We start from the raw sequence: 12,854 nt of genomic DNA, 5'->3' as shown, positions 1-12,854 counted from the left end.
CCCAACAATAATTTCGAGATGTAAGAGCAAACTAGTGCCAGTGACTCCAAAAATTGGAGTCAAGCCAATGAGTTTTGGGATATGAAAAGGCGATCTACATTGTAACTTGACATCAAAGAAGTTTCACACTAGTGATGTGGCAATTGATCCCAACCAGAGGAGGTAGTGTTAGGGTCACATGAGGGCTAGAGATTGGATCAGATTGAGGTTTTTGTGACATGATGAGAAGATCAATGGTGAAGGATACGAAACATATATATATATATATATATATATATATATATATATATATATATATATATATATATATATATATGTTTAATGATTTTGCCCTTCATCAGATGCATGGTGAATGGGAGTTACACTCTACCTGCAGTTTCATATATAGCCTAAATTCAGTTCTTGAATTTCATTTTGTTAAGTGTCTGCAAACCTTTGATTAAATCTATCCATTTCAATTATATTTTTGCACACACATCATCACATGATCACCTAGTTCATGAAATCTCGCTCAACATCGAGCTACAAGAAGCTACTTAACTACATAAAAAAAAATTAATTTATCATCAGATTCAAGCCATGAATTTTTTCATGTGAAATGCCTGGCACAAGTAAAGCAACTTCTACTAGCTCGATTGAAGGAAACATGGAACAACAACCTGCCGTTTCCTGTTGAGGATCAAATAGGATTGCCAATTAACGTCGACAGTCTAAATTATCTCTTTTACTTAGTTTCATGGGGTGAATTAATCTTTTAAGTTGGATGTACTTCTCATGTTTTTCTTCTTCCTCCAACTCCAACTCTTGCCTACTGTATCTCGGTCCTTCATCATATCCTTCGCAAACCATTTCTCCTTTTTCATCTTTGTAACAAATTATTCCCATGTCCTCAAAAACCATCTGAAAATCAAGTAGTAACACATCATTAATTCAACATTAGTTTGGAAGATAGAGAAAGTCGGTTTGATTTGATGAATTTGGTTCTACCTTTCAATTTCAATATGATGAGTAATATCAAAATCAAAATAAAGAAATAAAGAAATAAAGAGGACTACGGCTGGAAATTGAAAACAGAAACTTGCTTAAAGTAGATGAAACCTTGTTTTGAATGAAAGATCTGGTCGAAGGTGTTGCTGCTTTGGGTGATGGTTGCACCTTATGGATCATGGAAGATCTAATAACTGCTCTGTTTGTCTTCTCTCTTGAAAACATAATATTTGGAGCTAAATATCTCAAGGCCATAGAGATTGGCGTTGCTCTGTTGCATAAAGAAGAACAAGAGGCAACCCTGGGTGAACTAATTATATTGGTAGGAATCCCTGTTATCCAATGTTCATAAATTATAAAGTCGCTCTCACGGCTTGACATAGTTGGTATCTACATAGATGTTTACTTTAATAAATTTTAGAATCAATTCCAGATGTAAAATATTTTATTGGATGTTTAACCTTCCTCGTGTAAAGGACCGTTATGTTAAGATAAAATATCGTTCATAATTTACATACTTGTATCTTATCATGGGACATGTAATACTGACCGTTTAAGTGAACAATATCATATTTTCTCCAATAAATTATAAAGTCAATAGATTTTGAGATCAATTCTTAATCAGTATAAAATATTTTATTGGATAAATATTCCCATAATTTATCCTCTTTAGTAAGGTTATCATGGAGAGATTATTAAGATCACGATTTTATTTTTGCTCCAATAAACCATAAAGTCAAAGCATGTGGTAGGTCCTTCCATCAAAGCATGACATAGGTGATGATGATTTTTGGAATAAACTTATGTTAGTGGTTGATGAATAAAACCAGCAAAAGAGACCCCCATTGGTTAACCTAAATCTCTATTAAAAAAATAAGAATGCCAAAGTCCGCTTAGTGCCAGAAAAGCAAGTATATTCTATCACCACATTTTGTTTTTAATGTTATCCTTGTATTATTAAATTGAAACCCACTAAGGCTTTATCTAAATTGTGAGCTTGCTTCTGTAAACAAACTACTTCTTAAACAATATTTATGTCTTAACCACAAATCAAGAATACTTACTGGATATTCTTTTATAAAACATAATGTTGGAATCACAAGTGTCTTCTGACATCAAATATAAGACAAAACCCAATTCAATATAAAACACTATAAATAACATAAAATTAGGAAACTAACATTAAACTATTGGAATGCATAAACGAATACAAATGAATGGCAATTTAATTTTGTTGCTAAATAAATTAATTTTATAAAATTTAGATAATTTATTTTTTAGAAAAGTTAATTATTTATATTCTTTATTGATATCGTGGATAATGATCTCCTAGTAGGAGCGAAGCCAATACATATGGCGCCAGGACTCCTACTGGCTCAGTCGGACTAGCATCTCTCTCTGTGGTGACGTTAGAGCTTGACAACCCAAGCACCTTTCTTAATCCCCAAAGTGATTGAAGATATGAGTAATTAGCCTCCATAACTAGCAGTCTATTAGACTCAACCACCTATGTCTCTGGCGTTGATGTTGGGAGTACCATATTGAACCTATGTTTTAACGTATGACTAAATTTAAAGTTAGTATATTTGTGATATTATGATTTTTGTCGAGTTTGCAGGTGCAGATAATTCGACAAGAGGTAAAATCCTGGTTAAAAGCTAAACAATAAAAGTTATGATTGAAAACTAGGGAAGAAAGGTCTGATTCAAAATCAGGAAGGAAGTCCTGATTGAGAATCAAACAAGGAAGACTTGATTGGAATCAGGCAAGGTTGACCTAGTTAGAAACTAGGTGAAAAAAGTCCAAGATAGTGGAGTTGAGGTCCTGACAACTAAGTCTAGATGAATCAATTAGGAGTTGAACATCTAGCAAAGATAAGGGAATCACTTATAATACTACTACTTATACTTATTAATGTTTATTGTGTAGGGAGCTACTTAATGATTCTAGGCGATCGGATGTGATTCAAGGTGATCGGATGGTATTTCAGGTGACTGACTAGGGATAAGTCTTGACTAATAGAGTCGAAAGAGTCAAGGCGACTAGAGTGAGGATCGGGGCCACCTTGGAGTTCGGACAACCGAAGAAGGCTTTTAGGTGATCGAAGATGATGTGATCCAATGATTCGAAGAAGGTAGTCAAGATTGGAGTTTGACCATGCTCTAGGTGCCCCGAGGGATGTTATGCTATTGCAAGTGCATGGTTACGTCGTCAGTAATAAAAAGTTATCGATCCTATAGGGATTAGTTAAGCACTAGTGATTTCCCACAGTGTGCTATCTAAACGATCCAAATGTTTGTAAACGATTGCACTAAGAGAAAGAAAAAGAGAAAGAGAAGTAGAAGAGAGAGTTAAGAACTGTTGTGAGGAACTTGGTCAAGGGAGATGTTCTAGGGATTCAGTTTCATTGTGATGTTAATTAATACCCAATAGATTACACATCTCCTACCCTCTATCCTTATGCATAAATAGGAAGTTTAACTAAATCCTGATACTCCCCCGCAATGGTCGTATCAGAGCATTATCCTCATTGCTATCTAATGTGACTAGGCAATCAAGGTTGTTAGAACCCCAAGGTTGTTTTGGTGTGGTCAACAAGTTAAGTTAGGTCCTATGTGTTTGTAACCTTGTGTCTAAGTGTGCAGGAGCTTAGGAGCACAGGTAGTCGAGCGGAAGACGCAGCTAGCGAGAAGGATGACACGCGGTGCGTCCGAGGGACGAGGCGCTGCGGAAGAGTACATCGGCGGACGAGAAGGAAGCGTGCGGTGGTTCCGAGGGACGAGAAGCCGGAACGGAAGACTGCTCGGGGAGCAAGAGACGTAGCTAGCGAGAAGGTCGACACGGGGTGCGACTGAGGGACGAAGACTACGGATAAGTACACTGGCGGACGAGAAGGAAGCACACGACAATTCTGAGGGACGAGAAGCCAGAACAGAAGCCTGCTCGAGAAGACCGGAAGTTGGGTTCGGGTGAGCCCTATTCCAGATGGCCGAGATCACCCAAACGAGCGAAAGACTCGGATTGAGGCGAACGGAGCTAAAGCAGAAGACCCGGGCTAAAAAAAGTCAATGATGTTGACTTTCCCCATCCGGGGCGCTCGGAACTGTCAAGGGCACCCAGAACAGTCCGGGGCGCTCGAAACAGTCCGGGGTGCCCGGACCGAAAATATATCCAGATCTTGGTCTAACCGAGATCTGTGCGTTTGGTATAAAGTTTTATCCTCCCAGGGCGCCCGGAACACTTCGGGGCGCCCCGATCAAGGCTATAAATACAGCCTTGGTCCAGAAGCTTTACATTCATTCCAAGCAATTCATTTTCCAACACTTGTATGCTTCAGTTTAGTTAACTTCTTTCTTTTTATGCTTCATCGTTGTAAGAGGCTTCTCCGCCTGAAGGAGATACTAATGCGACATCTTCCTTGGATTAACAACCTCCCCGGTTGTAATCAAGTAAATCCCTGTGTGCCTCTTCTTTTACTTTCTGTCTATTTAATTATTATGCAAGTGTTAGTTTAAGAAGTTCGAGAAGGGTTGGTCTTTATTTTTGCAAGCTATTCAACCCCCTTCTAGCCAGTCCTAGCGGTCCAACAAGTGGTATCAGAGCCAAGGCGCTTTAGGAGGACTAATCGCTGAACGAAGCAATGAAATAATGGCCTGACCAAGCATCTACCCGCCGAAGTTCGAAGGAGAATTCGCTAGCTGGAAAAAGCGAATGCAGGTATTTTTTTAAGACTGATTTTGATTTATTATTAATTATGGAATTCGGTTTTACAACACCAGAGGGCAAAGAAAAGTATTAGTGGTCGAAAAAGGAGCAGGCTGACTACGTTGCAAATGGCAAAGCAGAGTACCATCTGCTGAACGTTCTCCCACCACAAGAAGTCAACCGGATCGGCAACTATGACTCCGCGAAGGAACTTTGGGAGAAGTTCCTTGAGCTGCACGAAGGAACGCCCGAAGCTAAGCTCGCGAAACGAGATTTACTCCGCAACCAGCTCACCAACCTGCGACTTGGGGAAGACGAGACAGTTGCACATCTGCACTCAAGAATTAAGAAAATCATCACCGGACTCTCGAATCTCGGAAAAAAGGTAAGTAACCGAGATTCGCTAAGGTATGCCCTCAATTCATTTCCTAGAAATACAAAATGGGCATCACTAGTAGATGCCTTTTACATTTCGAAAGATTTAGAAAAAATTACATTAGAAGAATTCTTTTCCACATTTGAAGTGCATGAATCAAGATGTGCATGTATGAAGGAGGCCAAGCACAACATCACCCTCAAAGTATCGAGAGACGAACCTGAGTCAGAGTCCTCTCTCGACGACGAGGAAATGGTAACGATGGTAAGGCGATTTAAGAACTTATGTAATTCTAGAAAAACTAACCATCCGCAGGGTAGAAAGAAAAGGACAATCCGCTGCTACCATTGCAATGAAGAAGGACACGTCAAGGATAACTGTCCCAAGCTAAGGAATAAGGACACGGATAAAGGTAAGAAACATGTTTAAAAATGCAAGGCATTAAAAGCGACGTGGGAAGATACGTCGTCCGAATCGGAAGTCAAAGCCTTCTCCGTACTTGCACTAATGGCAAGTCATCAAGACGACGATTGCGAGTCAAGCTCTTCCGAAATGAGCATCGAGAGCATCGATGAAGGGGGAGCCACGTCGGAAGATAGCAGCAGTTCAGGGGGAGAAATGGACAACGAGATCGACAAGGTAAGTCAGGTACGATCTCTTCCTCCCGACAAACTATTTAACACTACAACAAAAACCCTCATAGACATCGGTTTTCCACCGGTGTCTATTTCATTTTCGACCGATGTTTATGAAGCCGATGTTAAAAGTCTGTCATTTTAGACATCGGGTTAAAACCGGTGTAGTATCACTTAACGACACCGGTCTTCGAATCGGTTATTAACCGGTGTAGTATCACTTAACGACACCGTTTCATCAACGGTGTAAAATCGATGTAATATTGTATGTTAATAACACCAGTTTTGGCAGCGGTAAATGACCGATGTAATATTAGTTAATAACACCGGTTTTGCAGCAGTGGAAAACCGATGTAATATGTATATTTTTTAACAGCACAAATTTGATTTCCGAAACAATGAAAAACCGACAATAATAAAAAAAAAATACACAAATATTCACAAATTATACAAATATTCTTCATTCAACAATATCCATAAAATACACAAATATTCACAAATTATATAAATAATCTTCTTACAACAGTATCCATAAAATACCCAAACATTCTTTTTACATCAAAAGCTAGCTAATAGATATCAAAATCAAGGTAGAACATTCTTTTAACACATCAAGGTAGAACCACACTTCAAATGTAATCTAGCATGCATTCAGCCCACTCAAACCGCACTTCATCAATTTCAACTCTGGAGTACTTGAGATTTGTAAACTGTAAAAACACATAAATCCACCATATGTCAAATAACTAAAACAAATGTGTACATGTATCAAATAAAATAGAATACTGAGTTTTTAAAGGCTGTTGTGGAAGATAACGAATATAACATAGAATCTAAAACTTTCATATATGACACTTAGTATATGCTGCTTAGAATATAACATAGATAATTTGCTCCTTCTAATTCAAGTGTACAGATTGATAAGAACCGACAGCATCATACAACAACTTACTAGGCATGATAATGGTTGAACAAATAAATATGACTACACAACAAATCCAGTGAAGTGAAGGAAGCATAGAAGAACAAAGCTACCTCTGATGAAGAGATATACTATTTATTGTACTACCTCTGATGCCATCTTGGTATCCTGAATATCCTGCACTAAGCCCCCTATTTTCTGTGATTTCTGCTACCAACCACAGCAGCAAGGAATGCGGCAAGAAGGCAACTGCCTCCTTAGTTCAGCACCCAAAACAGCAAGTTAGAGCTTCCTTTTGGGTCCCTTCAATCCTCTAGTAAGTAGAAACTATTTTCCCTTTGGTTTATGATGAATTTGGAGTGTCTTGACCTAAGATATAATCCTCTTGTAGCCCTCTATATTAAAGGCCAACATACATGGAAAATTCAGCATGTTCTTCTGAAGTCATAACAGGGTAGGTAAACTTTACTTGTAGTTTTTATTCATTTGCTTCATGTAGGAGTAGATTCTAGTAAATTCCCACACATTTAATGTTTAATGATCGGCTAGGGATAAGATTAGGGATCAACCTGATCATTTCCTCACTATGATTCAGTGTGTTTCTTTTTTGCGATTTCTATATAAATTCCATAAAATCATGGTTTAGTAAGTAATGAAGTCCTGTTGGGAGAAATTTTTCTTGCTAGTGAATTGATACAACGGTTACCGTTGAGCTGGGTGATTTTTCATATTTTCTTTATTTAAGGCTGAATTTGGATTCAGAAAAGGGTTAATCAGATAGATTGATGTAACAAGTGCTAGATTTCATATACCATTACTTGTTAGACTCTATATAATATTGATAACATTTTTATACCATGATCTTGGTTGTTATCACATTGATAAACTGATTATTCTTGTAATATAAATTTTATGAAATTCAGTTGCATAAAATTATTTAAATGAATATGTAATCAATGTCATATTATTGATAACTTGATGAATGGAGAACAAAATAAAAGTTGAAAATTAAATACAAGAAAATTTTCCCTATAGCCATGTGGTAGAGGTCGAGCTTGTAGCCTAAATAATGTAGTTAGGGGTCTCTATCTGATTAATGAAAAACATGAATATAGGTAAAAATAAAAGAGGTGAGTAAAATAATGAAGAGGGGTTAAATCATAAAAACAAAGAGTTCCCTATTCTTGAGGTACCCACAGGCATATTGACACTCACTCTTACTTCTAGTTGAACTTGAAATTCATTGGTATAGCTAAATATGGTAATGGGTACCCTTTAGGTTTGATTACCCATTTATCTTAATAGGTTAGGTTAAATTTGAGTATCAACGTGTTAGATATTTTGAGGAAGTTGAGCAGGTTCAAAAAATGTAATCAATACTTTAATCCTAAGGTTACCATTTAAGATAGCTTATCCAACCACTCTACTCACTGCAGCTCCTAATCTCTAATTCCTTTCTTCTTAGGCAATCATTAAGTCTCCAACTAGTATCTGGTTTGTAACAAAAGCATAACATCCGGTTTGTATCAAAAAAATCATTGTAACAAAAGCATAGCATCCGGTTTGTATCAAAAAAATCATAGCAAGCACCAGGGGAAAAGCATAGAAATTATCAAAATCACCAGGGGAAAAGCATCCGGTTGTTCACAAAAAAATCATTGTAACATAGAAACACATCAAGTACCAGGGGAAAAGCATAGCAGCAGCAAGATCTCAAAAGCTAAGAGACGTTCATAATCAATCAAAATCAATGAGTTTGTATCAATTATGATACTGAAACATTGTTGGAAAATGCAACAAATTATCTTTAGGGCTTATATGCAAAATGGAAAATATTGTATTATTACCATTGCTGGAAGTGAATCCTTGTGGTCAACTCCAAAATTTTCAATTATATCTTTCATATATCGCATGATATAAAAACCACATTGCTCTGCATCCGGTTGTTGAGGAGCCTATGTTAGAAAAGAAATATTGGAATAACTCCTTCAAGGATAGTGAAACAGTTGCTAATCAAAAGGATATACCTTGACAACTACCCATGTTGGTTGTTTTTTCCCTTTCCTTCCAGCCTCCACATTATACATTTTCAAGGCCCTTCATGCATATAACCCGTGGGAATTGTATTGCCACATCAAAATACTTACATGTTTCAACAAGGGTAAGAAAAGAAGCCAAAAAACTTACATGTTGACAACATATTTCCAATACTATCACCTATTTCCTGGCATCTGTTAATTTCTGCCCCCTTGATTTTCCTCAAAGGACTGTGTAGGAATCCCATGACCAGCATGAGGAGACAAAGACATGTTCTGCATATGATCCTTAAACAGTCAACACTCAATCCTGATTGGAGAATAAAAGAAGGAAAACATATAAAACACAGTTTACGTTTTAAAGAATTCATAAGATGGTGATGTCTTAAAGTTTGATTGGTGCATCAGCAAGTTGGATAAAATGTTTTAAAATCTACAAACAGATAAGCTAGAAACCTAGTCTAATCACTGTAGGATCAATAAATTAGAAGCAGCTTGACATCTACATTTGGCAAAGTCAAGAAGGCAATAACCACTGAAAAAAGAGATTAAATTAATTGAGAATCTTAACTTGTAAACGACCACATAGGACCACACTATATTGTAGGAGAGAGACTCACTTGCTGCCATAATATTTTTCCTTAATGGAGTCCATGCTGTAGTACGTTCAGAGGGGAAGAAGCCCTTCATAGCAAGAAAAAGACATGAAGGATTAATAGGTTGCCCTATTTTTAGTATAGCTTTCTCCAAACAAAATGAAAGCATAATAGCACACTAGCTCCAAATTGGAAAAGAAAAAGAAATATTCGTTTACACGGAGCCCATGAGAGCACTGGGCTCTATTGGGATCTAATGCAGTTGAGCAAATAGAACAGAACCAAAAAATATGCAGTGAAATGATAGAATTTTTTGAGTGAAGCTAGCCTAATTTAGGAACTGACAGCGACCAAATAAATGATTTTGATACAGAAAAGAAAGACAATATGCCAAAACATGTATTAGTGAAAGATTAATGTTGCCGACCAGAAAGAAGAAGTCTTTAGATGAAGTCCCAGAAGGATTCATATAAATGATTGTTGCTGAAAGGAGGAATCTTCTAGTAACTACAAGAGAGATTATAGCACAAGATTTGTTTCACTCTGCAAAATCACTGTGATTAGCCACACAAATACAGTCGAAATCTAGAGAAAGCATCAGCTCGAACAACAACAAACCCTAAGCTTACATTGGACACCTCCAGAAGAGAAGAAACAGATCGAGAGGTGGGAACTTGTGGTCGACACGAAAATGAGAGATCGAGAGGTGGACACCTTCAGAAGAGAAGAAATCAAACCCTATTCACCGACAGTAGCGAACAACACAATCTGCTCTCCTTCTTCCTCGTCGGTTGCTGCCTCCGTCGCCGCCGCCGTTGCTAGCGTTGGGCAATATCAAAGTCAGTCAAATTTGTGAAAATAGTTCTTCACTTGAAAAATGGTAAATCTATATAGTTAGCGTCACATAGCACAGGGGCAGTATACAAGTACTACCAATCTACCATTAAGTATAAAAACTGTAATATGAAATCCAAATCAACTGAACTGGTTAAGAATGTTAGAAATACAAGCTTAACCTTTTTTATCCCAATCAAATTAAGCCTATCATCATTGCCAATTGCAAGGATAGCCTCCACAACCATGTTTGCAAAAAACTCCTTCTCACCACCAATTAACTTTGAAGAAAGTGTAGTAGCTGCACATTTAGCCAGCAAGGATTTCTTCTCTTCAAGACTTTTTCCCTCTATGCTTACGACAAGATCTTTAATTTTGTTGATGGCCTAGAAAATATGACATGTGATCTTTTTCCCTCTTTTTATGACATATGATTTTTCAGCAGTTTCTAAAATACATTTTTAGTATGATAGGAAAGGTGATCTTTAATTTTGTTGATGGCCTATAAATATCTCAAACATTTCTTGTATGAACAATTAGTTTTCTACACACTGCAGAATATTACAAAGAGCACTGTGATATATAATGCAAGTAAATATTCAGCATCTTCATGTTAATCCCTAAAATTTTTACCTACTTTTTCAAAATGCCTTGCAGAAATTTAAGATGATCAAAATGTCTTTAGAGTTTGAAAACAAAAGTATCATTTGGTCTACTTAACTACAGAAGAAATATACATGCAATAGAAGTCCTAGAATATCACCATCAGAAAGAAAAAATCACACTTGGTGGACATAAAACCTCAAACATATCTAGCAAACTACCTCTTGCAGTTCCCTCTTGACATTTTCCAGCCCACCAATATCATCCGAGCTGACATTTGGTACTTCAACAACCTGATTAAAACCCAACAAACTATCATAATATCTCAAGGTAGAAATAGAAGTGGTTTTTAGGCCATTCATCAACATATGACAGTAAATACAAGTTACCAACCAGACACATAAGGCTATAGAATTTCTTGAGTTGAAAAAGGTAAGTTTAATTTAGAAAGAACACCAATGTCAAATTTCTCATTTTCAATTCTTGCAGCAACAATTTATTTTAAAAATTCATGTAGATAATCATATTTAGAAGGAAAAAAACTAACTGAAAATGATTATGGAGAATCTCCCAACTTAAACAAACTTGTGAAACATAAGCAGCTTCAAGATTCTCACAAGGGCTATCTTCCTGCTGACTTCTAAGAATTTCATTGCCATCACAATGTCCATTTTGTGCCTTGATAGGGAGGTTAAGCAGGTTCATATACAACTTCTTTGACAAAGAGCTTTGTGAATGTTTTGAAGCACCCAACGATCCTATAATGTTGTGTGTTCCATAAGCTTAAAACAGCATATAATATAGGTTTCATCAAGAAAAAATCTTAGTGACCTATATGCATCCCATTGCATATTTCACTAGAGAAAAATCAGCTTATAACAATGAAAGGACTACACAGAAATATGTTGATACAAAATTACTACTAATAAAATATATCTAAGCGTCAGGCTTTTTGCATTGACAACCGAGCATATTTGAGGAAAGTAATTACAGAATAGATCAGGCAATGCGCGAGAAAATAAAAATCATAAAATGAGTTGATCTTCTAAGAAATGGATCAAGAATTATAGTTTTGGCTAACAGCAGAGCATACCAGCTTCTTTGAGACTCTTGACCATCAGCTTGTCAAAGAACGTCATCCGCTCCGTGTACTTAGCATAAATTGCATTAAACGTGCACCATGGAGCATCACCACCCTCTTCCGACTCCCTCCACCCGCTCGAGCTGCTCCCTCTCCCCTCTTCCTCTTCTGGATATCCTTCTTCAGGTATGAGCACCATGAAGCTGTTCTTCCTCAGCTCCTTCAGACGCCGCTTCACCTCATTGGTGACGAAATCATCATCATCTTCATCCTCTACCGCCTTCACAACATGATCAGAAGCATCCGCTTTCGGCATTGTGCCCAATACCTCGTCATTTGGCTTTTCCAGGTCTAGATTCATCAGATCCCGATCCTGATTCGAGTCTTTCTTCACTTTAAACTTACCGATGCCTCGAAAGCTTCTTATCTTGAGGAACTCCATTGAAACGAATGCGAAACAGAAATAGATGGTAGCGAACTCGCTTCTGAAGACAAAAGCCAAAAACCCAAGAATATCGATCCTACCTTTTTTTCCTCCCGTACGAAACCAATGCGTCAAATTTACACTGACCTGACACGTATGTTCGGGATTCAAAGCTATAAACGACAAGATCCGCTCGAGGAGGAAAGGGAAGAAGAAACAGAGTGGGAGGTCGGAGATCCGCTTCCAGGGAACCTCCTTGAGGAGCCTACGGTGCTAGGAACCGCTTCCAGGGAACCTCCTTGAGGAGCCTGCTCCCTCGCCTTCACAACACGCGCAAACTCCAGAAGCGCATTCTGCGCATCGAAAAACATTGGTGTGGAGAAAAAGCCCCAATTTTGGGAGAGAAAAAAAACAATAATTAGGAGGAGCGCGAGACCTGTTTCTTGTTGTGCTCGTCGACGGCGAAGCGAGCGAGCTCCTGGATCTCGGTGCTGTTCTCTCTTCCTTTGGATTCCCTCACATTGCCGACCAACCATGCCAGGGTGGTCGTGGGCGTCCTCTCGCTGTTAGGATCTCGTCGGCCCCTGCCTCAGCCGGGAAGAGAGAAGAGAGGAAGGAGGAGGAGGAAGAGATGATCAGACGAGGAGGCAGAACG

The 12,854-nt window shown here is 37.9% G+C and overlaps 1 protein-coding gene and 1 long non-coding RNA gene across 2 annotated transcripts; both read right to left on the bottom strand.

The window, feature by feature from the left end:
- Positions 1 to 480: 480 nt before the first annotated feature.
- On the bottom strand, positions 481 to 1,350 carry LOC122003925. The gene is made up of 2 exons (XR_006118162.1): positions 1,099 to 1,350; positions 481 to 900 (listed from the first exon to the last, which is right to left on the bottom strand). It is a non-coding gene; the product is annotated as an uncharacterized LOC122003925 (long non-coding RNA).
- A 7,509-nt stretch (positions 1,351 to 8,859) lies between these two features.
- Positions 8,860 to 12,217, bottom strand: LOC122004534. Its single transcript, XM_042559408.1, has 4 exons — positions 11,788 to 12,217; positions 11,242 to 11,452; positions 10,916 to 11,006; positions 8,860 to 8,937 (listed from the first exon to the last, which is right to left on the bottom strand). The coding sequence occupies exons 1-4, from the start codon at positions 12,215 to 12,217 to the stop codon at positions 8,860 to 8,862; spliced, it is 810 nt and encodes a 269-aa protein (XP_042415342.1).
- Between the last annotated feature and the right edge of the window lie 637 nt (positions 12,218 to 12,854).

Source organism: Zingiber officinale, chromosome 7B, assembly GCF_018446385.1.
Source record: "Zingiber officinale cultivar Zhangliang chromosome 7B, Zo_v1.1, whole genome shotgun sequence".
In the NCBI taxonomy this organism is placed as follows: Eukaryota; Viridiplantae; Streptophyta; class Magnoliopsida; order Zingiberales; family Zingiberaceae; genus Zingiber; species Zingiber officinale.
Note: the sequence above shows the minus strand (reverse complement) of the source record. Positions and strands in the feature narration are given on the sequence as shown.

Excerpts from the sequence above, each read along its gene's own strand:
- LOC122004534 (XM_042559408.1), bottom strand. The coding sequence starts at position 12,217 with ATGGAGTTCCTCAAGATAAGAAGCTTTCGAGGCATCGGTAAGTTTAAA. Across the intron at positions 11,007-11,241 it reads ATTCTCCATAATCATTTTCA|TTTGTTGGGTTTTAATCAGG; the intron begins GTTAGTTTTTTT and ends ATATTATGATAG. Across the intron at positions 8,938-10,915 it reads TCAAGAGGGAACTGCAAGAG|AACATGTCTTTGTCTCCTCA; the intron begins GTAGTTTGCTAG and ends GATCATATGCAG.